General features: G+C 37.2%; 1 protein-coding gene across 1 annotated transcript in view; it reads right to left on the minus strand.

Annotated features, from left to right (window-relative positions):
• Nucleotides 1–1,484: 1,484 nt before the first annotated feature.
• The window catches only part of LOC121726123, a 38,357-nt gene continuing 17,105 nt past the window's right edge, over nucleotides 1,485–22,736 (minus strand). The window contains exons 12-26 of the mRNA XM_042113357.1: nucleotides 22,539–22,648; nucleotides 22,052–22,172; nucleotides 16,031–16,340; nucleotides 14,108–14,328; nucleotides 13,576–13,790; nucleotides 13,116–13,195; nucleotides 12,250–12,428; nucleotides 11,392–11,543; nucleotides 8,367–8,535; nucleotides 7,516–7,709; nucleotides 5,678–5,825; nucleotides 5,053–5,236; nucleotides 4,658–4,800; nucleotides 4,360–4,469; nucleotides 1,485–1,675 (exon numbers count right to left, since the gene is read on the minus strand). Coding sequence (XP_041969291.1) covers nucleotides 1,537–1,675; nucleotides 4,360–4,469; nucleotides 4,658–4,800; nucleotides 5,053–5,236; nucleotides 5,678–5,825; nucleotides 7,516–7,709; nucleotides 8,367–8,535; nucleotides 11,392–11,543; nucleotides 12,250–12,428; nucleotides 13,116–13,195; nucleotides 13,576–13,790; nucleotides 14,108–14,328; nucleotides 16,031–16,340; nucleotides 22,052–22,172; nucleotides 22,539–22,648 — 2,475 coding nt within the window. The 3' untranslated portion in view covers nucleotides 1,485–1,536. The remainder of the gene's footprint in view (nucleotides 1,676–4,359; nucleotides 4,470–4,657; nucleotides 4,801–5,052; nucleotides 5,237–5,677; nucleotides 5,826–7,515; nucleotides 7,710–8,366; nucleotides 8,536–11,391; nucleotides 11,544–12,249; nucleotides 12,429–13,115; nucleotides 13,196–13,575; nucleotides 13,791–14,107; nucleotides 14,329–16,030; nucleotides 16,341–22,051; nucleotides 22,173–22,538; nucleotides 22,649–22,736) is intronic.

A 22,736-nucleotide genomic window follows, 5' to 3' on the forward strand; every position in this document is an offset into this window, starting at 1 on the left:
ACGAATGTTACAATTTTTTTAGCCGCTTCGTTCGCGTGAAAAGTATTATTTTATTTATTCTTAGCTTAGGATTTCATAATGTGTTGTATGATGGCGTTCTTGGCTTCTATAAAATTTGAAAACTTTTTGCGAAGGATAGATTGCTTGAAGAGACTTGGCTTTTTTACATTGAAGTGTTTTGGTAGGTTTTTTAAAATATGTATTATTAATTATTATTAATAAATATTTTATGACAATTAGTCCTTAATGCTCCTAAAAGGAAACTTTTCCTTAAAAATATTATATTTTGTTTAATTATGACCAATATAAATAATTAAACCTATACAATATGTTATAAAATGAATAATTTGTATGTTACTTTGTTATAAATACCATTAAATCGTCTGGCCTTTAATAATTATCAAAAAACGAAAAACGCGAAAAGCTCGAAAAACCCGGGTTCCATTTTTGAAACCCGGGTTTTTTCATGACTCCCAAAACCCGGGTTTTCCCGGGTTTTCGGATTTCGGGAAAACCCGGTCTCGATGCCCTAATTAAAATGCATGTTCGTTTGGTGATATTTAGTTCCTTAAACTGATTATTTATATAATATTACATTTTAGCTTATTAGAACTGTTTTAATTTTTTAAAATGTTCTATGTTTCGACCTAAGTCGCCATCTATGTTTATTATTCAGAAACTACTTAAGTCGAGTGTTTAAAATGAACAAATTACAAAACTTTATAATTTATAATTATTAATAAAAACATATTTTAATAACGGGGACTAGGGACTGTTCATATTATTTTTATTTAAAAAGTCAGTAAAATAATCTAAATATTTGGAATGTATAGAGCCAGCACCATCTGTTAGCATTATAAGAAAGTACGATATATCACTCACAACGTGCTGTGCGCTATTAGTTCTATGATATTTTACCAGATGGCGCTTATGAAAGTAACAAATTAAATATTGAAAATTTAAACAATGACGAAGATAATAACATGATACACACGACTTCCACAACTTTGTTGTTACCTATTTGTTTCGCTAATTTGTAGTATAATATTTAACTTTTACATGATATTATACTATGATGTGTCCGTAGTACAACTAGTAGACTGTAGAGGGCAGTCGGTCCCTAGCACCCCTAGTCTCTACAGTCATAATAATAATCATCTCAAACTTTTTTATTCAGAATAAATTTCTTCAAATGTTTTCTAATTTCTGAACGTCTTTACAAGTTATTTAAATTATTATTTTTTAACCATAATTAGTTTTTAAATGACACGAGGAAAAGACAATAGACAATGCCATAATGTAAAAATAGGTGTTCGGATTTCGGAATAATCAGTCATATAGTTTCATGAAACTATATGACTGATTATATATCTATAAGCAGTGACGGATTAAGACTACTTGATTCCCTAAGCAATCCATGCCTGTGGGCCCCCCTATCCGTATCTCAACTATAATCGGTCTTTGAACATTTACTCTTAATTTGAATAAGGGCTAATCCGTCACTGTCTATAAGTAAGAATAACATTCCTCTAATCCCTAACTCTTGGAGGATATAACTTGTATGGTCGGTATCGTCGGCGGCAAGTTGTCCTCCAAATATGCGCGATTGTCGTGTGCGCGGGGCGGGCGAGGCTTCTCTTCTGTGTTTTCTTTTGTCCCATTGCTTCGTTTGTATCTGAAATTTTTAACACATACATTAATATGAATTAAGAATATAATATCCATTATTTTCTCGTGTTTTAAAGTATGATAATCAGGGCGAGTGAAGCGAGTCCTAGTATATCCCACAACCTGTACTTTTTGTGGTACAGTTTACGGTAAAACTATCACGCCTATTGATTTGTGCTAATTTTTATATTTATATGTAGATGTGTTATCATCAGTCAGTCAAGGTTTTTTATATTATGTAGATGTCTTATCATCAGTCAGTCAAGGTGTGACGACGCGAGCCCTCACAAAGCTCGGCTTTTAGCTAGTATCTGGGGGCACGGCAGTGCCCCAGCCAAGCTTTTTAGCAAAGGAACGGCCGTACCATACTTTTCTCGAAGAGGTTCGCGGCTATTTTACACCCCCTTTATCTTCGATGTTAACAAAGCTAGGATTTAGAATTTCGGTCACTAGGAACAAGTATTAAAACTAGCTTAACCTCCAAATTACATGAAATTTCGATAAATAGTTACGGATGGTCAAAGTTACTACATTTTGTCACTCACTGACTGACAGATCATCAAAATTCTAAGGTACTTCTAGCAGACTTACAACCTTAAAATTTGGTATCCGGATAGGTTTTTATTCACAATAAAAGGAAAAATTATGAAATTGGCCAATTGCGAGTCGGAATGGCGTACATAGGGTTCCGTACCGTAAATTTGTATGGGAGCCGCCCTTAAATAATAAGTTTATTTAATTTTTATTATTCATAATTAAAGTTAAAATACAATTGAGTATTTTTTGAAATTTTCAAAAACCTTGCTGTTACCGTTATGGATATAGAGCAAAAAAGGGAAAAAATCGTGTTTGTTGTATGAGGCCTCCCATTAATAATTTATTTTATTTTAATTGGACTATTAACTTTTATAACGACACCAGAAATACATAATTTGTGAAAATTGTAACTATCTAGCTATTGCGGTTCTCGAGGTCCAGCCTGGTGACATACGGATGGACGACGGACAGACAGCGAAGACTTATAATAATAGGGTTCCGTTTTCATCCTTTGGGCAGGGAAACCTAAACACTGAAAAATAATTAAAAATGATATAATAATTTATTAAATAAAAGAAAAGATTTTTATGTTTATAACTTTGCAAGAACAGTATGAGTTTCGACTGCATATTTGTTTTACATACAAAAGGCTTTAAGTTTATGTACTTAATGAATTGGTATGAATTAAATAACAAAATATAATAATCGACTCAGAACTCAAAAGTATTTACGTTACGTTGTCTACCTATAACTAACGAAGCCACAAAGAAAAAATATAAAGGAGATAGAAAATGAGTGCTAAGCTAAGTACAGAAAAGTTATAACGTGACCTGATTAAAAGAAAAAAATAAAAAACCTTCAAAAAAGAAATGAAATCCCACCAAAAACATGAAATGTAAAAGGAGCCAAGCAAAATATTGCATAGCTTTAATACTTCTGTCGTAAAAAGTTTTCAGATCACATTCAAGCCAAGCCTTCAACTTACTTTATAATTTAAATCAACATTCAGTAAATGTATCAACAGATTTATTTATTTTATGATTATTATAGTGGCTTAGCAATGAGCACTAGAAAAATAATCAGCGACTAATTAGATTTATTGGGTACCATCAGCCACATGCGTCGTTACATACTAAAACACTTTACGCTTGCCATCTGTGTAAGTATGAAATCCTCCAAATATGCAGTTTTATATTGGTTTCTCTTGTGCTCATTTCCAAGCCACTACACCAATTATAAAATAAAGAAATCTCTTGATACATTTACTGAATGTTGATTAAAATTACAAAGTAAGTTGAAGGCTTGGCTTGAATGTGATCTGAAAACTTTTTACGACAGAAGTATAAAAGCTTTGCAATATTTTGCTTGGCTCCTTTTACATTTCATGTTTTTGGTGGGATATTCATTGCATAAAAAGTTGCGACACAATTATAAATGTAGACAGATTATTATTATTTTTTAATAAAATAAGGGGGCAAACGAGCAAACGGGTCACCTGATGGAAAGCAACTTCCGTCGCCCATGGACACTCGCAGCATCAGAAGAGCTGCAGTTGCGTTGCCGGCCTTTTAAGAGAGAATAGGGTAATAGGGGAGGGTAGGGAAGGGAATAGGGGAGGGTAGAAAAGGAAATAGGAGAGGGTAGGGAAGGGAAAGGGGTAGGGAATTGGGCCTCCGGTAAACTCACTCACTCGGCGAAACACAGCGGTAGCGCTGTTACACGCCGGTTTTCTGGGAGCCCGTGGTATTTCTCCGGTCCAGCCGGCCCATTCGTGCCAAAGCATGGCTCTCCCACGTCAAACTTTTAAGAGCAATTTCAGCTTAAGGATCCTGCAGAGCGATTCACCATTTCGAATCGGATTCGGAAACTTTACCGTGCGGGCATCGGTCAATGCTTAGCACGGCGAGCGTTTATTGATAACGTGCGATAAAGTTTCCGAATCCGAGTCGAATCGCGCATTGTGATTTAAGGCCCAGAACACGATGCCGGCGCATCACGTCTTCCGCACATCAAAGGTACATACCCCTGTTTCAATATTAGCGTTACGATGTTGTTGATGGGCGCCTCCGCGACCACCCACATGAGCAGCGCTGCCAGGTGGCTCTAGAACACGGTGCCGGCGCACCACGCCGCCTGCACGACATAGGTACTTACCCCTGTTTCAACATCAGCGTTACGAGGTTGTTGATGGGCGCCTCTGCGACCACCCACATGAACAGCGCCGCCAGGTGGCTCCAGAACACGATGCCAGCGCACGCCGTACTCTAAGAAGTATATCCAAATGATAAAATATTGTCTGTACTTAGTCTATTCATTATTTCATTATTAGCATTGTATTTTTTGCATTGCATTCAATAAATCTGTTATTTACTTTGCTTAGGAAAAAATGCAGATTCTATAAATTTTGTATAATTTAACGTTTTCAAGCTTATTTGAAACTCTATGTACTCACCAGCTGAAAAAAGTCGTTGTGTTGCAGATTCCTGGTGATGAAGATGTTGCGTATGATGAGCATGGAGTGTATGAGGTAGACGCCGTAGCTCAGCCGGCTCAGCGGCACCCACGGGTACCAGCTCAAGATAGCTTTTATAAACGCTGTAAAATATTTTTAACTAAGTGTGTACCTCTACCAATAAAAAAGTTCTTAAATCTTTACTGTTTCTTTATTTAACGCTACGTTTATCCCCAAAGGGAATGGTAATGAAAAAAATCTCAAAAAAGTACTTTGGCACTAACTAATTTAAAATTTAACCCGCAATTATGTTCGCGCATAATTTGTTAATTACGGTTTAGCAAATAGGTAGCAGGCGGACAACTTTTAAGTATTATATTAAAGTAGGTACTTACGGACATCGCCGACTGAGCAGCACAGCACGATGATGGCCAGTCCCAGCGCCCACAGTGGGCGGTTGAGGGCGGCGTACACGGCGCTCACGACGGCGTCGTTGTCGTGCCAGTACAGGACACTGCCCAGGTACATGCACGCGAATATGCCCACACAGCTGGCGTACGCGATTGCGGTCAGCCAGGTCTAGAAAAGGAATGTCAAAAGAACCTGGTGAAATGTGTATACTGGAGTAAATATATCAGACAAGACAATAATTCAAATGAAGCAAACACAACTTGTTATTGCGGATTGCTACGCGCCGTGGTGTGTAACCTCTGGTTTAAATTAAACGCAAACACAAAATAACGCACGTAGCTTTTGGACGCAATGTATCAAGGCTTTATATGGCCTAGGAAAATGACTCAGGCATAGGAATTACGTGCTTTCTGGACATTGGACAAGGTCTTACCTCTGCTTCTTATTGACTGACCTGACTCTTCAAGCGGTCAATGAGGGCTGGTCGCACGTAGACGTAGCCGGAAACAAAGCCGCTGACGTACGTCGAGTACTACATGTGACTCTTGATGTACAGCTCGCTGAACTGCTTGGACCCATTCTATTTACATTTGACTGCAAGAAACTAACCTGCGACAGTCTCTTCAGGTGATCAATGAGGGCGGGTCGCACGTAGACGTAGCCGGCGACGAAGCCGATGACGTACGTCGAGTACCGCATGTGACTCTTGATGTACAGCTCGTTGAACTGCTTCCCACCACGTGGATTAGCAACAAATCTGGAAATAAACATTGTTACATGGAAATAAATTGGTCAGTAAACATTTTTACGTTTAATGTCGTGTTTGTTGTGTCGTCTTGTAGAAACCGTAACACCATAATAACCTTAATGGTTACAATTGAACCGGTGAAGAAGAACATTATGTATTTGTCACGTTTTTATTTTCGCTAATTAAAACGTACTGCAGTATAATAACAATAAAATAAAATATTGTACAGTACGTAAGTTAACTAAAGGAACTTTAATATAATTCAATTATCATGATGTTATTATAAATTAATTATTGTGGACTATATTTTTTTCTCACGATAATTATGTTCAGATGAAATTAATAATTTTATCTAATTAGATTACAAAGAAACGGGTTAAAGCTGGCAAAAAAGGAACATTAACCTGCAGTGCAAATATTTATACTGCAATGTTATTAAGGTTTTTATAACATAATATTATCATTATTGTGATAAAATTTACGATCATTTCAGTATTATCATTATTATTTAATAACGCTTGCATGATCGGGGTGTATTATAATATTATTGTTCTAGAATTTAGATTGTTCGTTTGTTTTACCTTAGTTCTTCGAGTTACCTGTACTGATTTTTAGGGTTCCGTAGCCAAATAGCAAAAAACGGAACCCTTATAGATTCGTCATGTCTGTCTGTCTGTCTGTCTGTCCGTCCGTATGTCACAGCCATTTTTCTCCGAAACTATAAAGGCTATACAATTGAAACTTGCTAAGTAGATGTAGTCTGTGAACCACATTAAGATTTTGATACAAAAATGGAAAAATTATTAAAAATGTTAGGGGTCCCCATAGGTACAACTGAAACAAAAAATATTTTTTTTCATCTAACCTATGCGTGTGGGGTATCTATGGATAGGTCTTCAAAAATCATGTTGAGGTTTCTAATATTATCATTTTTTTTAACCTGAATAGTTTGCGAGAGAGACTCTTCCAAAGTGGCAAAATGTTTTTCCCCCCCCCCCCCCCTAACTTCTAAAGTAGGGGCATGCTAATTCTAAAAAAAATATATGATGTACATTACTATAAAAATTACCAACGAAATTTGGTTTGAACGAGATCTAGCAAGTAGTTTTTTTATACGTCATAAATAGTAAACCTTAATTTAATTTTCATTAAATCAACTGAAATATAAAAATAAATCAAAATCCATTGAATTTCATAGAAATAAACCTTATTGCTGCTGCGGAACCCTTCATGGGGGAGTCCAACTCACACTTGGCCGGTTTTTTTATTATATTACTGAGAAAACATAATAATATTAGTTTTCAGGTCAGAAAGTGTACCAGTTGTTTCAGTTTCGCATTCGCATTTACCATTTTCTAAAAATGAATATTATACAGTATACACTGCACGTAAACAATCTGTTTACGTGCAGTATACATACTGTATAATAGTGTGTACAGTGTATACTGTATAACTGTATAATAGTGGAAATATTTTTATTCTTAAAAAAATAAGTCAGTTAAATTATTAAACCAGGAAATTGGTGCCCAGTGTCACTGTTGCGACTCTTAAATGCGAAAAACGGTTGTGGCTCTAGAGTCTAGGGAGTGTCAAAAGGAGGGAGGGAGGGAGTGTCTTATACATAACTACAAAAAAGGAATCGAAAACAAAACCCTCGTCTTTTGAAGTTGGGTAAAATGATGATAAAAGATAAACTTACTCAATGTTGAATGCGTGTATAGGCGGGTACCGTTTCACGTAGGTGTATACTCCGGGCAGTATTACAGATAGTATAAAGATGGCTGACAATAGCACTTTGCCCAGCGCTGGGCTCCGGCGGTATAGCTCCCACAGGAACAGAGAGAACACGAAGAAGTGGAAGTCGCTGGGTATATACCAGCTAACTACTATGCACTGAAAACAATAATATTATGAAAAACTATCCCTTACTAAATATGTGACCTAATAAAGGCTTCATTTTTTTTTATGAAATAAGGGGGCAAACGAGCAAACGGGTCACATGATGGAAAGCAACTTCCGTCGCCCATGGACACTCGCAGCATCAGAAGAGCTGCAAGTGCGTTGCCGGCCTTTTAAGAGGGAATAGGGTAATAGGGGAGGGTAGGGAAGGGAAGGGAAGGGAATAGTTGAGGGTAGGGAAGGGAATGGGGTAGGGGTTAGGGGATTGGGCCTCCGGTAAACTCACTCACTCGACGAAACACAGCGCAAGCGCTGTTTCACGTCGGTTTTCTGTGAGAACGTGGTATTTACCCGGTCGAGCCGGCCCATTCGTGCCGAAGCATGGCTCTCCCACGTATAAAAATGCTTCATGCACGCAAAAAAAAAATTTTTTTCGTGCTACTTTTCAGTTGCCTACTGTATATTAGTTGCTTTATTTCAAATCAATCCAGATGTATTAGATACAGACAATACACAAATATTCTGTCCTATAATACAATGCAATCTGTTTGTAAATGTAGAATATGAAAATGATTATAGCAGTAGCAATTTAACTATTAGAATTTAGATTTTGAAGAAAACTCCAATTTTTGTTTCCAAAGTTCTACTCACGGCGTGTTCAGGGTCGACATAGTTGCTGACCATCAGCAGGTTGAGCCACCAGTTCTGTCGACAGGAGCCGGCCTCGGCCTCGACAGCTCTGTTCCACAGGGGGCCGGTCCCGGTGTAGGGGAACACCGCCACTAACCAGAATATCACCAGGGCGTATGGTACTACTAACCTGGTACACATAATGAAATTGGACTTGTTTAAAATCAGAAAAGGAATTATACATTAATTTTGCTCGCGGTTCAATCTACACATGTTACATGTACAGAAATAATCTTAGAGGAGTAGTATATATTGTGTGGAATAAAAAATAAACTGTTTGTATCTCAATAGTTTAAACCTCCTCCAAAATTCGTTTAGTGGTTTTTTCTTTGTCTGAATTAGAAACAAACATCCGTCCATCAATTCTCATAAAAAGAAATCTTAAAAGCCTACGCGCCCACTGTCCGTAGCTCTTCGTAGAACGCTACGAGTTGCTACGACGAGTGTAGCACATTCGTAGCAGAGTTTTGTAGCTACGGTTTACTTTAGTTTTTTTATATTGAAACCAGCTGACCCGACAGATGTTGTCCTGTCTTAACGATGATTATTTAATTTGAATTGGTACAATTGATTTAAAAAAGTGTGTTTATTTTTGTGTGCCATCGTGCACTCATCCCAAACTATTAGTTTGCTCTGCTGCTACACTTTGGCCATCGCACAATTTCTCGAAAGGTTGCAAATTGGTTTTCATTTTTTTTTAAGAAATAAGTAGGCAAACGAGCAAACGGGTCACCTGATGGAAAGCAACTTCCGTCGCCCATGGACACACGTAACATCAGAAGAGTTGCAGGTGCGTTGCCGGCCTTTTAAGAGGGAATAGGATTACAGGGTAGGGGAGGTAAGGCAGGGTAGGGAAGGGAAGGGTAGGGCCCGGTAAACTCACTCACTCGGCAAAACACAGAGCAAGCGCTGTTTCACTCCGGTTTTCTGTGAGTCCGTGGTATTTCTCCGGTCGAGCTGGCCCATTCGTGCCGAATCATGGCTCTACCACGTAAATATTTGCAAGTTCAACGGTAACTTCAGTGCGACATGAGCTGACCGCCATCCAATAATTTAGCTGCAATACCTGATGAAGCAAGTACAACTGCTATACAATTTTAACTAACCGTGATGTACATTCAGAAATTCAGTTTTCTTACGTCTGTTTTGTGGGAAATAACAAATTAATTATCTATCAATATATTCAGGGTTTATACCCAAAGGGTAAAAAGCGTATTACTAAGACTTCGTTGTCTTTCCGTCTGTCCGTCCGTCCGTCCTGTCCATCTCCAGGCTGTATCTTATTAAGAACCGCTATAGCTAGACTTCTGAAATTTTCATATGGGAATGTGCGCTAGCGCCATAATTTATTACAAACTAAGTTTTAGGGGCGTACGGTATGCTATGAATAATAAATACTAGGGTATGTCAAAAAATAAACAACAAGAGCTTGTTTATTTTGTATAATATAGTAAAAAAATACATTTCAAAAGACAGTAAATGGTCTTTTAGATGCATTTATTCAAAACTATTTATGGAAAATGAATTTCATTATAAAAATTGGTCTTGAGAGTGTGAAATCCTAAACAAGTTTCCAGCCCCAAACTATGCTGAAAGGAAATAAATTAGTGTTAGCAGAACATGTAAGGAATGAAGAAGAACTGAGAACTAATGGCAATCCGCAATAGTTATTTAATACGAGCTACTAGCATTCGTCAAACATCGGTGACCTCAGCGCCCTATTGAACCATAAACATATTTTTAAAAATCTAGTTTTTATTTAAATTTTACAACATTAATACTCTTGAAGAACATTGGAGTCTATAAAATTTACTAAAACACTGCAAACATTCTTCATGTTTCTGAGTCTTTGCATTACACTTTCAATATGGATTCTTACTCGAGCAATATCATGAGTCATTTCGGATTTTTTCTTGAGAGTAAGTATTAGTTTTGTTTTGCTCAAAATGAGGGCATAATAATTTTAACTTTTTTGCCTCTTTTCCACTCCACTCTTCAGAGTTACTAGAACAAAACTAACACTTACTCTCAAGAAGAAACCGAAAGGACTTATGATATTGCTCGAGTAAGAATTGATGTGAGTCACTGTTTCTTCCCCCCGATACTTTTGATTTAAATGAAATATTCTATGAAACTATCACTGAAACTTTTGTCGTCGGGTTTTGGAGACCATGGTGATCCATCAACACTAAAACAATAGTTAAGTACTCAATTAATATTCTATAAAATGCAAATTAAATAGAATTTATTTGATTGATAATGCAATTTTTATATCAAATCACTTACTTTTTCATTTTTACAGTAGCTATCCATGATCTTATTTCTAGGTGGATTTGTGAAAAACATAAAATTTACACTGACTACCTATTTCTGCTGTTATTTTTGCATTTTACGATACTTAAGACCAACTTCTAAAAATTTCAAAACAAGATTGACAAGTTTGTTTGACTACTAATTGAGCCCGTCTTGTTGCATATTTTGGCCAAAGATTTCTATTTAAACTGATGATTTTGGCCACGACAAGCGCGGCGATGGCTTTCTTTACCCCCTCCACCCACTTTGCATGCTCCGAATAATTATATTTAAACACATCCAAGACCCAGAAATATTGAACTTTTTGTTCCGTCGGCGGAATTCGAACCCGCGACTCCCGGCTTCGCTACCAGCTCGCTCACCAACAGAGGTGATCAAAATGTTTATAATATATTAAATCGTCCAAAGCGATAATAGATGACCTAGTTAGATTAGAAATAAAGTAAGAACCGGCTTCTCCTGACAATAACAAACACATCCAGTGCATCCGGTCCAGCCGTAAAGTAGCAAACACAGGTACTTACAATTTGTATGTATAATACTACGAATACTAAAAACTAGTATAATATTAGTGTCACATGGGATAAATAAATAATATCATGATAATAACTACTTATAATGATAAGCTAAATAGTAAAGAAAGTTCTAGGAAAGTTAGTTATTTTTTGCCTACCTTGTCCACCTCTTGAATATGATGATGAACGGATTTGGTAGATTCTTCATCTTCGTGATAGTTGCAGCTGTCAGGAACCCTGAGAGCATGTAGAAGGAGTCCACCACGACGTCGTCGTGAAGTATCAGATTGCCAAGGACAGACATAGAATCCTATGATAAAAACAATTGTATTACCTTATAAGTATAAAATCGTTAATTTTATATCGTCTTCTTCTTTAATCGTTAAATTTAAATGTCTGGTGGTATGTAAAATTTCAGTATTCTGTTACATAAAGTGAATGGAAGTTTTGTATTAATGAAAAATATGAATTATTACGTTAATGGAAAAGTGTTACACATCAGAATCACAATGTTTGCATTACATTGCTTTAAATAACTACAAAAAGAGCTATAGTTTCAGTATACGCGCTTTAACTCTTGGCTTTTACCTATCAATATCAATTCCTCATGTAACTAATGGGTGCTTTTATATTTTTGGACGTGACGGTAACATCGTGGACGTCCGCGGCAAAATGATAGCACAGGGAAGTAAATTGTATGGATATATTGACGACCTCTGTGGCTCAGTTGGTGGCGCGTTGGTAGCGCAAGCTGGGGGTCGCGGGTTTGACCGCCGACGACGGAACAAAAAGTTTTCAATGTTACCGGGTCTTGGATGTGTATTAAATATATAGTGTAAAGCATCCATAGATATTATTATTATTATTAAATATGAAGAAGATTTTAAATTTCAGTCGACGATAACGTTATAAAGTGCACGGATGCCATGACGACGTCTACACTCTTCTAAACCACACAAAAGTCAAAATATCCACTGTGCGTAAAATTAAAAGAGCATAATGCTGCTCGAAGTTACCTTATCAACGTCGATGCCATTGCTCACGGGTCCGCCATTAAACAGGGCGATCTGGTGGCCGATGACCACCACGAACATGGAGAGGACCCTCACGCCGTACAGCACGTGCAGCTCGCCGCTGGACTTCATCAAGCGACTCATGTTGATGCGGATGTCGAAGGCCTTCATTATACCGCGACCTTAGGAAAAAGTAGACACTATACAAGGTGTAACACAACAAAGTGATAATAGTTCAGGGTTTCTTGTGTGTTTCTTAGATAGTTTACTGTAAAGAAGCAGCGCTGAAAGAGCAAATATATTTTTTTGATCTGTACGCGCACGATCGTCTTGAATTTATCTATACAAAAATTAAAAATAAGGTTACTCTTTTAGCGCTGCTACTTTTACAGGGAACTCTATATAGGGGCCACATACACACCCTGAAGTATTATCACTTACTTTTGTTACACGGTACACCCTGAATAGCTTTTAGTTAAATTTGTATTCGATACTTTCGAAATATAAGTTAAAAGCCACAGATGACGAAGATCGCATCGCATCGTTAAGTGATGAACGCATTGCTAACTTTGCGTCGAATACGAGGTTACAACTTGACTATAGGTTATATTTAGCGATTAGTGCTCCTCATCTGTCTGTAGAGTTATTACCATGATAGATGTGCTGTGACACATGTCCATGTTTCATATTCATTTGTATGTAATAATCTAATTAATAAACATAAAATTAAAGCGAATTTGGCGACAAGATTTTTCAATAATTGCCTCTGAACTTCAGGTTCTGCTCATGACCCCTACGGTTTCATAATTAATTATAATTATGAAAATTAACTAAACCTTTTTATAATAATAAAAATGTATAGCACTCACCTATGCCCTTTTGTTTATTTGTTCTGTCGTTCAAAATAGTACAAACTATGCCACAAGTTACTAGGACAACGATAATAACCCTGAAAGCAAAAAATACTAATTAGCATATATTTTATATGTTAACTTATATGCCTACATAATCATAGAAGATGTATATAAGTATGTTTTTTCACAGACCAAAAATGGTTCCTGGATCACTGCACGTTCGTTCAAAGTTTGGATGCACGCGAACTTCCGGGAATTGGATTCTGAGGAACTGGCTTCTACAGGGCTGCCCTCGAAAAAATCTTTGGACCTCGCGCAAGGTATGTGTAACATTATAATATTTGTGTGTGTATCGTGGGGTATTACCAGCTAACACTAATATATTGATCCCGACGACACAGGATTTGCATTCGTGGCAATGCGTCGTGGGCCAATTGCCAGTAAAAAAAAACTTATTATTTTTTTTACTACTCACATAAATCCCTGGAAAAGGACATCGTAACGTTTGTACTGGTAGTCGTCCTGGCAGGTGTCGTCGACGGCGATGCGCGCGCTAAGGCCGGCCATGCTAAGGTGCGTGTGTGCCAGCAGCATCGTCACCAGCTTCCCCACGGGCTGCGGCTGACACTCCGCCGGCACACATATACCCCATGTCAGCTTCTTGATCTCGCGACCGAACATCGATTTCGTCTGGGAATGCAATACTTCGATCTAAACCACGGAATTAGCTACAAAATGTAATACTTTTGGTATTCATGAATGTTATATTTTGTGACTTGATTCGTAATTATATGGTTGCTCTAACTATTCGATCAGCAGGTGCCAATAATACCATCAGATAAATTGATTCAGACGGCTGGTGTGCCTACGTTAGTTGGACGATTTATGGCAAGTCAATCATTATAATCGGCAGGGTATTTGCATAGTTCTACTATTTCCAATAGTACGGCCTTAATCTTTAAACATTTTCTTAACCCGAAACATGATCATCAGTAGCAGAAGCAAACCTCTATCAACTGCAGAGCTGACTGGTAAGGGTCATGTTTGTTCCACGTCGTATTCCTCTGTCCGTCAGCTCTCCGCATCTCGATGTCAGCCAGGCAGTACTTAGAGCGCAGGTGCGGATGGGTGTCCCGCCAGGGCATGTTCGTACACTCGTCGTAGTTACCCAGGTGGTACTGACTCCCGTATAACACACCAAGCGGCGCCGATGTCATGGAATCCCATTCTATACGAAGAAGAGATAATTCAAAATAATAAAAACAATAAGATTTATGTAACGTGAAAACATTAAAATCTAACTAAATATCGTTGAGCGTACAAAAAATATGCGAAAAATATTAAAAGCTTTATAAAATTAATTTATAAGTCAATTGAAATCATAAAGTTAATATACCTCGCGGTCCGCTAGGTATATTAACTTTATGATTGAAATTAAAAAGTCAAATTTTAAAATTATCTACTACGAGGGCTGCCTTTTAAGTTTTGTCGTTTGGAATAAATACAGACAATCTAATAGATTATTATCACTATGATATTCTATTAAGTATAAAAAAAGATTATCACCATTTATTGTTTTTTTAAGAATTTTTCGCGATATTAAAAATGCTTTTGCATGCGTTCAAACCAGTTTTTAAAACATTTATTCCAGTTCAAAGTTGGGTAGTCAAAATGGGCGATTTTTACGCGTAAACAGCTTCTTCAGGTGAGCTTAAACGTTGGCCACAAAGACTTTGCTTAATTTTGTGGAACTTATTAAAATCCTTAGGGTTCAAGCTAGGGCTGTAAGGCGGATGATCTAAAATTTCAATGTTTTGGGTTTACAAATAAGTACATCTTATTGTTTGACCGGCGATGTGCCGTGTGCGAACATGCGTTGTCATGGCCAGCAACATACGACGTCTCGAATCGTTTTTTCGAAATTCGGTGATGACTTGTGGCAAACAATCTGTGGTATACTAGTCAGCGGTAACCGTTTTGCAATCTTCGAGTACAATTATAGTGGCGATGTGACCACCCTTTGTCACAATGGAGGCGAACATTTTTTTTAAAGTGCTCTGTGACTCCATGACTTTGGTCGATTTTGGCTCATTCTAGAAGACCCAGACTGCTGCTTAGAATTTGGATCATAAGCATATATACAAAACTCGTCACCATTGAGCAAATTATAAACGTGCTTTGACTCTCCTCGGTTGAATCGCTGCAGAGTTTTGCGACAAAAAATAACACGGGCTGTTTTTGGTCGTCGCTAAGCAAACAAGTTTATTTAATGAGAAATCACCATTTTTACTCAAAGTTTTTCATGCAAGATTTTTTGGACAGTGGTCCCTGAAATGCCCATGGATGCCGTTATTTCGTGATATATCACATGACGGTCTTCGAGGATTAGCTGCTGCACGGCTTCAATATTCTCTTGCGTTACAACGGTTTTTGGACGACCTCAGTGGCTGGTCACTGAGGCTAGGGTGTCCACTTTAAACTTCTAAATAGAAGCGTTCTATAATCCTAAGACATGGTCCTGTATCACTAAGTACAGAAGTGATCTCCTTAAAACGCCGAAGTCGCGATAATCAACTTCGTTAGTTGAAAAAAAAATTATCGCATGGAAATTTTCCTTTAACATTTCCATTTTTACAACCGACGTATCATCTTTGAATAGACGATACAATAAGACTTTTCGACCAATCTGAATAATTTCTTTTGTTGTTGAAATTCAAATACAAGGAGATTAAAATCCCATATGTTTTTTTTCAATGTTAGCGGGAAGCTTACAAACGACAGAACTTAAAAGGCAGCCCTCGTATCGCAGCGGCTTACCGAAACTATTGCTTTTGTATAAGTAATTATTATATTCTAAGCTCTCTAACTCAGAACATTTCTCGCAAATTACTGCATTTGATTTTTTAAAATGTTATAAAATATTTACTTACCCCAAACAGACCATAACGTAAAATTTTGTAGATTTCTCAGAAGCACCAGTGTTCTGTTCAAACATGGGATCTCTTCGTCAGTCCAGTTTTGACTTTTCAGTGTATAAATAACATTTTCTAGGTACACTTTATGCTGAGTGGTGGTAAACTCAGCTATAGGCTTTTCAATGACTGCGTCCATAGAAAAGTCATTATTGGCTTGTATCTTTTTTGTAGACGATACTTGGTTAGCCGCAGCACTTAAGATCTTGATTAAGACAACTAAAGTTATTATTCCCGTCATGTTGCACTTCCAGCTAGTGACTGTGGACTGAATCTCAAAAGGTGTGCATTAAATATAAATTGCACGTCTTAATAATGTATTGTTATACTTGTATAACTAAAACACTTAAGTGTACTATAATTGTTTTAATATTGTTATTATTTCTTGAAATCTTGCATTACTGATTTTTTTTATTAGCCGTTTGTGTCCCACTGCTGGGCAAAGGCCTCCCCTCTTTCCTTCCACACGTCTCTATCCTTTGCTGTGTTTGGCCACTCTTCGGCGTTCTCAACAGCGTCTAGTTCGTCGCCCCACCTTTTCTTGGGTCTGCCCCTGTTTCGCCGACCTTTCGGTAGCCACTCCGTAACTAGACGCGCCTATCTGTCCGGGAGCATGCGGGCGACGTGCTCTGCCCAGCTCCACTTTAGACTTCTTCTAAGATTCTTGTCTTGGAGCGCAGAGCGGTGTTTCGAATACGGTCAATCCTTTTGACACCTAAAATGCTGCGCTCCATAGCTCTTTGACAAACTCCGAGCCGGGACTTCTGTAAGTCGGTTAAAGATTGGTCTTTTCTCAGTCTTGGGACTGAGCACCGTAAGTTAGGATAGGTAGGATGCACACGTCGACGAGTTTACGTTTTAGACAAAGTGAAAGGTCCCCTTTCATTAGTTCTTTCATAGACCAAAAGCTTTTCCATGCCTTCTCAATTCTTTGGTCTACTTCCTTGTCTTGTCAATTATTAAAGGATGTTATTTGGCCTAAATAGACGTACTCGTCAACATAATGCAACTCATACCCGTCTACCTCGTCCTTACGTTTCGTGCTGTTAGTGATGAGTTTGGTCTTTGATCGATTCATCCGAAGTCCCGCCTCATGGCTTGCCATGCTCAGGTCTTGCAGCATGGCCTGCAGGTTTTGTGCAGAAGTGTCAAACAGAACTATGTCGTCGGCGAAGCGAAGGTTTGTCAGCCTTTTTTTGTCGACAACAATACCCTTGTCCCCCCAACCTGTTGAGACTTTCTTGAATACCTCTTCTAAGGCGCTCGTAAATAGGCGTGGAGAGATAGGGTCACCCTTTTTGACACCCCGTTCAATTTTGAATTTTGGGCCTGTAGTTCCTAGTTTTACGGCAGCTAAATTATGTTTGTAAATTATTTTAAGTAGGTCTATGTAAGTAAGTTCGATATTTTGTTAATGAGGGCTGAAAATTTTTTGTTATGGAATATGCTATCGAATGCTTTGTTAAAATCAATAAAGGCTTAATATAAGGGTACATTAAATTCATTAGACTTTTCTATGACTTGGTTCACGGTGTGGATATGATCGGTCGTTGAGAAGCCTGGTCGAAATCCAGCTTGTTCAGGTGCTTGGTGGAGATTTTTACTAAATTATTTTTAATTTTGTGCTGTTCTTTTCTGGACAACTTGCGACAAGTTTTTTGCAACTGCTTTTAAATAAAAACAAAAACAAATATTTTGTACTAAATATTTTAAAAATTGTATTGTCTCGTTTGGGAAACTGCACGTAACTAGGAAGAACTACTGGTTCTAAAAATCGGCTAAGTGCGTGTCGGACCACGCGCAATATAGGGTTCCGTAGTAGGTACCGCTAGTTTTTGATAATTTTTGTATGATTAATGAGTGTACATTTATGACGTAGGTATTTTACACTACCAACAACATTATCTCAGTTGCGTTCAAAGGACTTTTAAAAACGAAAAATTCCTTTATACTTCGCCGAATATTTTTTTTAGTTGATCGACTATTACTAAATAACTTATGTAACCGTTTAGCTGGTAAAAGGGGGAACACTCGACTCTAACGAATTTCTCCACTTTAAAACTTCATAATATTTCACAAATCGATCTCTAAATCGGAAAATGATCTATGAACACTCTTAATATTATGTTTATTTATTTATTCTTTATAAAAAATTTTCTAAAACTAGCTTAAAATATACCATACATTAATAGAGTACATAGGTGTGCTTATCTCTAGAAGAGATCTCTGCCAGCAGACCTACAAGACATTGTGAAAAATAGAGAATTTGTAGATAGTACACAAAAGAATAATGAAAACTTAATAAAACGAAACATGCACTAAAATCTAATATACAAAATGAAAGGATGACTAACATAAAGAGAATAATAATTATTGACATTAAATATTATATTAAAGTACATTATACTTACATACATTAAATATTCACTAAAATATAATATTAATACATACTAATACAAAAATATACTAATATAAAAATATACTATAATATAGATATAACATTAATAAATAAACCTACATATACTAATAGTAATACAATTAACTGTTCAAAGTTAACATAAAGTGACTCTTCAATCTTGTTTTGAAGGTGCCCACTGTTGGGCTCTGCTGAATGTCTTCAGGCAGAGCATTCCACAACTGGGCAGCTCTAACTGAAAATGAGTTTTCATAAAAAGTTGTATTGTACCACGGAGTGTCTAATACCTTCCTATGATGGCATGATCGAGCAGGTCTTTCACTTGGAGCTGTATAAGAGAAACGCTCAAACAGATACGAGGGAGAAGATGAGGGTTTGAGTATTTTAAAGAGTAATACTAAAACATGCATATCTCGCCGCAAGCGAATAGGAAGCCATTGCAACTTGTTACGAAACTCGTATATATGGTCGAATTTGCGCAATCCATATATAAATCGAATGCACGGGTTTTGTAGCCGTTCGAGTTTGCTGAGAAGCTCTTCAGTTACATCTAAATAACACACGTCAGCGTAATCAAAAAGAGGAAGGAGTAATGATTGTGCCAAAAGCACTTTTGCAGGAATGGGAAGAAAATCTTCAGCGCATGCAATGAGTGGTGAAGTTTCTTTCTTACTTCGTTAATATGTGGTGACCAGGAAAAGTGCCAGTCAAAAATTACTCCTAGGTTTTTGGCTTTGTCACTATACTTTAACATGCTGCCACTTTAAGTAACCTTCGTTAGAGATTTAAAATCAATCCTCGAACGCAGCTGCCTACTGCCAATTAAAAGATTTACTCGGGTTAACAAGTAGACCAAATGTGTTAGCCCATTTTTCAATATTTAAAAGGTCGTTGTTAATCGAGCCAATCGCAAGCTCAATGTTGTCAATGGTGAAGTGCCTATAGATTTGTAGGTCGTCTGCACAAAGATGATAAGCAGAAGATATGAATTTAGTTATCTCATTTATAAAAATTGCAAAAAGCAATGGAGACAAAACTCCTCCTTGCGGGACCCCAACCAATGTATAGACCCATTCAGAGCATCTGTCTGGAGTGGAAATACGCTGTTTTCGTCCTCTTAGGTATGAGTCAAACCATGAGAGTGCAGATGGCGAGACTCCAATGGATTTATAGTATGGAAATGTCGTGATCCACCGAGTTAAAGGCGGAGCTATTTTAAAAACCTATATATTTATATGTTTTTTAAAAACCTATTCAATGACACTCATTTTGTCGGCATCCTCAATATGTGCATTCATGCCGAATTACAACTTTGTAGTACCTTTAGTTTCTGAGCAAAACCGCGGACAGACAGGCAGACGGACAGACCGAAACTATAAGGGTTCCTTGTTGACTACGGAACCCCAATAATATTATTGTTTATCAATAGGAAAAAAAATATAGAAAAACTAGATGACCGTTGGTCCAGAATTCGCTTAACGCGTGGGAACCGAACATTTTAAATTAATGTATGGGGCTTATGTCAAAACTTATATTCGTCTCAGTGTTCTACAGTACGCTGTACGACTGATACCTAACTCGAAAATTGTTTTGGTTATCTCTTGAAGTTTTTTATTATGAACTAGCTGTCCCGGTGAACTTCGTGTCACTTTAAAACCTTCCCTGGACTTCTACGAATATTTTAAGACTAAAATTAGCCCAACCCGTTCAGCCGTTTTCGAGTTTTAGCGTTACTAACATAATTGAAAATCCATTTTTATATATTTGACTTTTAAGTATTATCACAAAATATATTTTGTATGGGAGTATAGAAAAGTGTTGTATTTAGACTTTTTCAGGATTTTTTTTTTTTTTAGAATTTTTCTCTCCGTAAGAACCATCCTCGTACTTCAAGGAATATTTAAAAAAAAGAATTAGCGAAATCGGTCCAACCGCTCTCGAGTTTTGCGCTTAGCAACACATTCAGCGACTCATTTTTATATTATAGATATGAAACACGAAACACATGGCGTAAACGCGAGATGTGTGTGGTGAGTAGGGATACGTTTATTTAACAAGCACGGGCTTAAAACTAAAATCCTTATTTTGTTAAATTTTACTATGTAGCTCAAACTTGCTCTGGAAGTAGGTTTATATGGGCGCCGTTTTTAGTCCTTAAAAATAAAGAATAATTTAAGTAATTATTGTAAAGATTGTTTTCAATTGACAAAGACTTTTTATAAAGGGTCCTAAACCCTGTCAAAGTTAGTTTATTTATTGTTAAATTTCTATACACAGTTCATAGTTTTTGTCGAAATACGAGAATTCTTAAATGTCCCAAACACATGTTAATCTAAACTCTTCCTTATGAGTTAATTGTACGAATGTAACAAGCTCCACGCACAGTGGAAGTCTTTCTGTCTTTGTCTTTAAGTTTGTCATTGTTTATATTAAGTTATAGTTTGCACTAGGAAATATGGGAAGCGGAGGCATGAACGAGTGGGGTTCGGCCCCAGTGTAAAGTAACATCATATTGTATAGAGTCAGACGTTACCCACCCTTGCTAGAGTATCAAGAGACTTACTGCTATCAACAACAAGTCATCAGTAATAGTTTTCTACAAACTAGAGACAATTATTGTGAAGTACAACTGTGAACCTTATTAGGGTTCCGTACCTCAAAAGGAAAAAACGGAACCCTTATAGGATCACTTTGTTGTCCGTCTGTCCGTCCGTCCGTCTGTCAAGACCCTTTTTCTCAGGAACGCGTGGAGGTATGAAGCTGAAATTTATATCAATTACTCAGGTCTACTGTCCCTTGAAGCTGTGAAAAAATCAAACTTCTAAGCCAACGCAATCAAAAGATACAGCCGTTTATGCCGCAAATTTTCGACACTTGCAAGGGAATCAAAACCTACAGGGTGCTTCCCGTGAACTCAGAATCTTGAAATTTGGTACGAAGCAACGTCTTATAGCATAGATAAAGGAAAAATTACGAAAACCATAAATTTTTAGTTACATCACATAATATTTTTTTTTTTAATAATTTTAAACTTACTACCCATTTCCTCATAAACGCGTAGAGGTATTAAATTGAAATTCATACCAAATACTCAGGTCTATAATACCTTTAAGCTGTCGGAACCCTCGGTGCGCGAGTCCGACTCGCACTTGGCCGGTTTTTCTGTAAATAACCTTTGTGAACCCAAACCGAAGACTACGAATAAAAGTGTTGCTGTATTTAGATGTGACTTATCTATCTCTGATTAATAATAATCATTAGTGAACGGGGTAGACCCCGTGACGCCACGACATATACATTGCTCATAGATATTATTTATCTAACCATTGCATAATAAATAACTCCTATAATCATGATTATTTCATTAAATATCGGTATTATATTAAATGGACACGATTAAAAGACAATGTAAATCATTGTCTTTTAATTTAACATTTATTGCTTTTTATGTTAGAACACAGAATTAATATTAAGTACAACATTATAAGTATTCGTAATAATCAGTCTAAGTATAACTTATTTCATATTCTATATTATAACAAACATTTGAACTCTATTTCTTAGCACTTGGAGGATATAACTTGTATGGTAGGTATCGTCGGCGGCAAGTTGTCCTCCAAATATGCGCGATTGTCCTGTGTCTTCTCTTCTGTGTGTTCTGCTGTCCTTTTGGTTTTTTTGGGTCTGAAATATAAAATATACGTTTAAGACACTGAATAGTACTTCCTAAGCTCCCGATAATAATTATTATTGGAAAGATACCATCACGGAATATTCCTCTGCATAATCAATTTTTCGTGATTATTTTCTATTAATGTTTACCGTATCATAAAATTCGTAATGTTGATTGGTAGTTTTCGAAATTTCTGTCGCTGTGCCGGTTTGGCTAAATACGCGATTACCCTATATTTTGTGTCCATTTTTGCCCAGGTAGTGTCCAGATAGGTTTAAAAATATCCTGTACCCACACGAGCAGGTGCCTATGACCGCCAAATGGCTCCTGAACACGATACCGGCGCACCACGTCGCCAGAACGACATAGGTACATACCCTTGTTTCAACATCAGCGTTACGAGGTTGTTGATGGGCGCCTCCGCGACCAGCCACATGAGCAGCGCCGCCAGGTGGCTCCAGAACACAATGCCGGCGCAGGATGTAGCCTACAAAAAGTGCGTAATATTTCTAAGCTACAAGTTTTCTACAACATCGTTCGATTCATTTTCATCGTTCCATTCATATAATTTATGA

This window comes from Aricia agestis, chromosome 4 (genome assembly GCF_905147365.1).
Source record: "Aricia agestis chromosome 4, ilAriAges1.1, whole genome shotgun sequence".
NCBI lineage: Eukaryota > Metazoa > Arthropoda > Insecta > Lepidoptera > Lycaenidae > Aricia > Aricia agestis.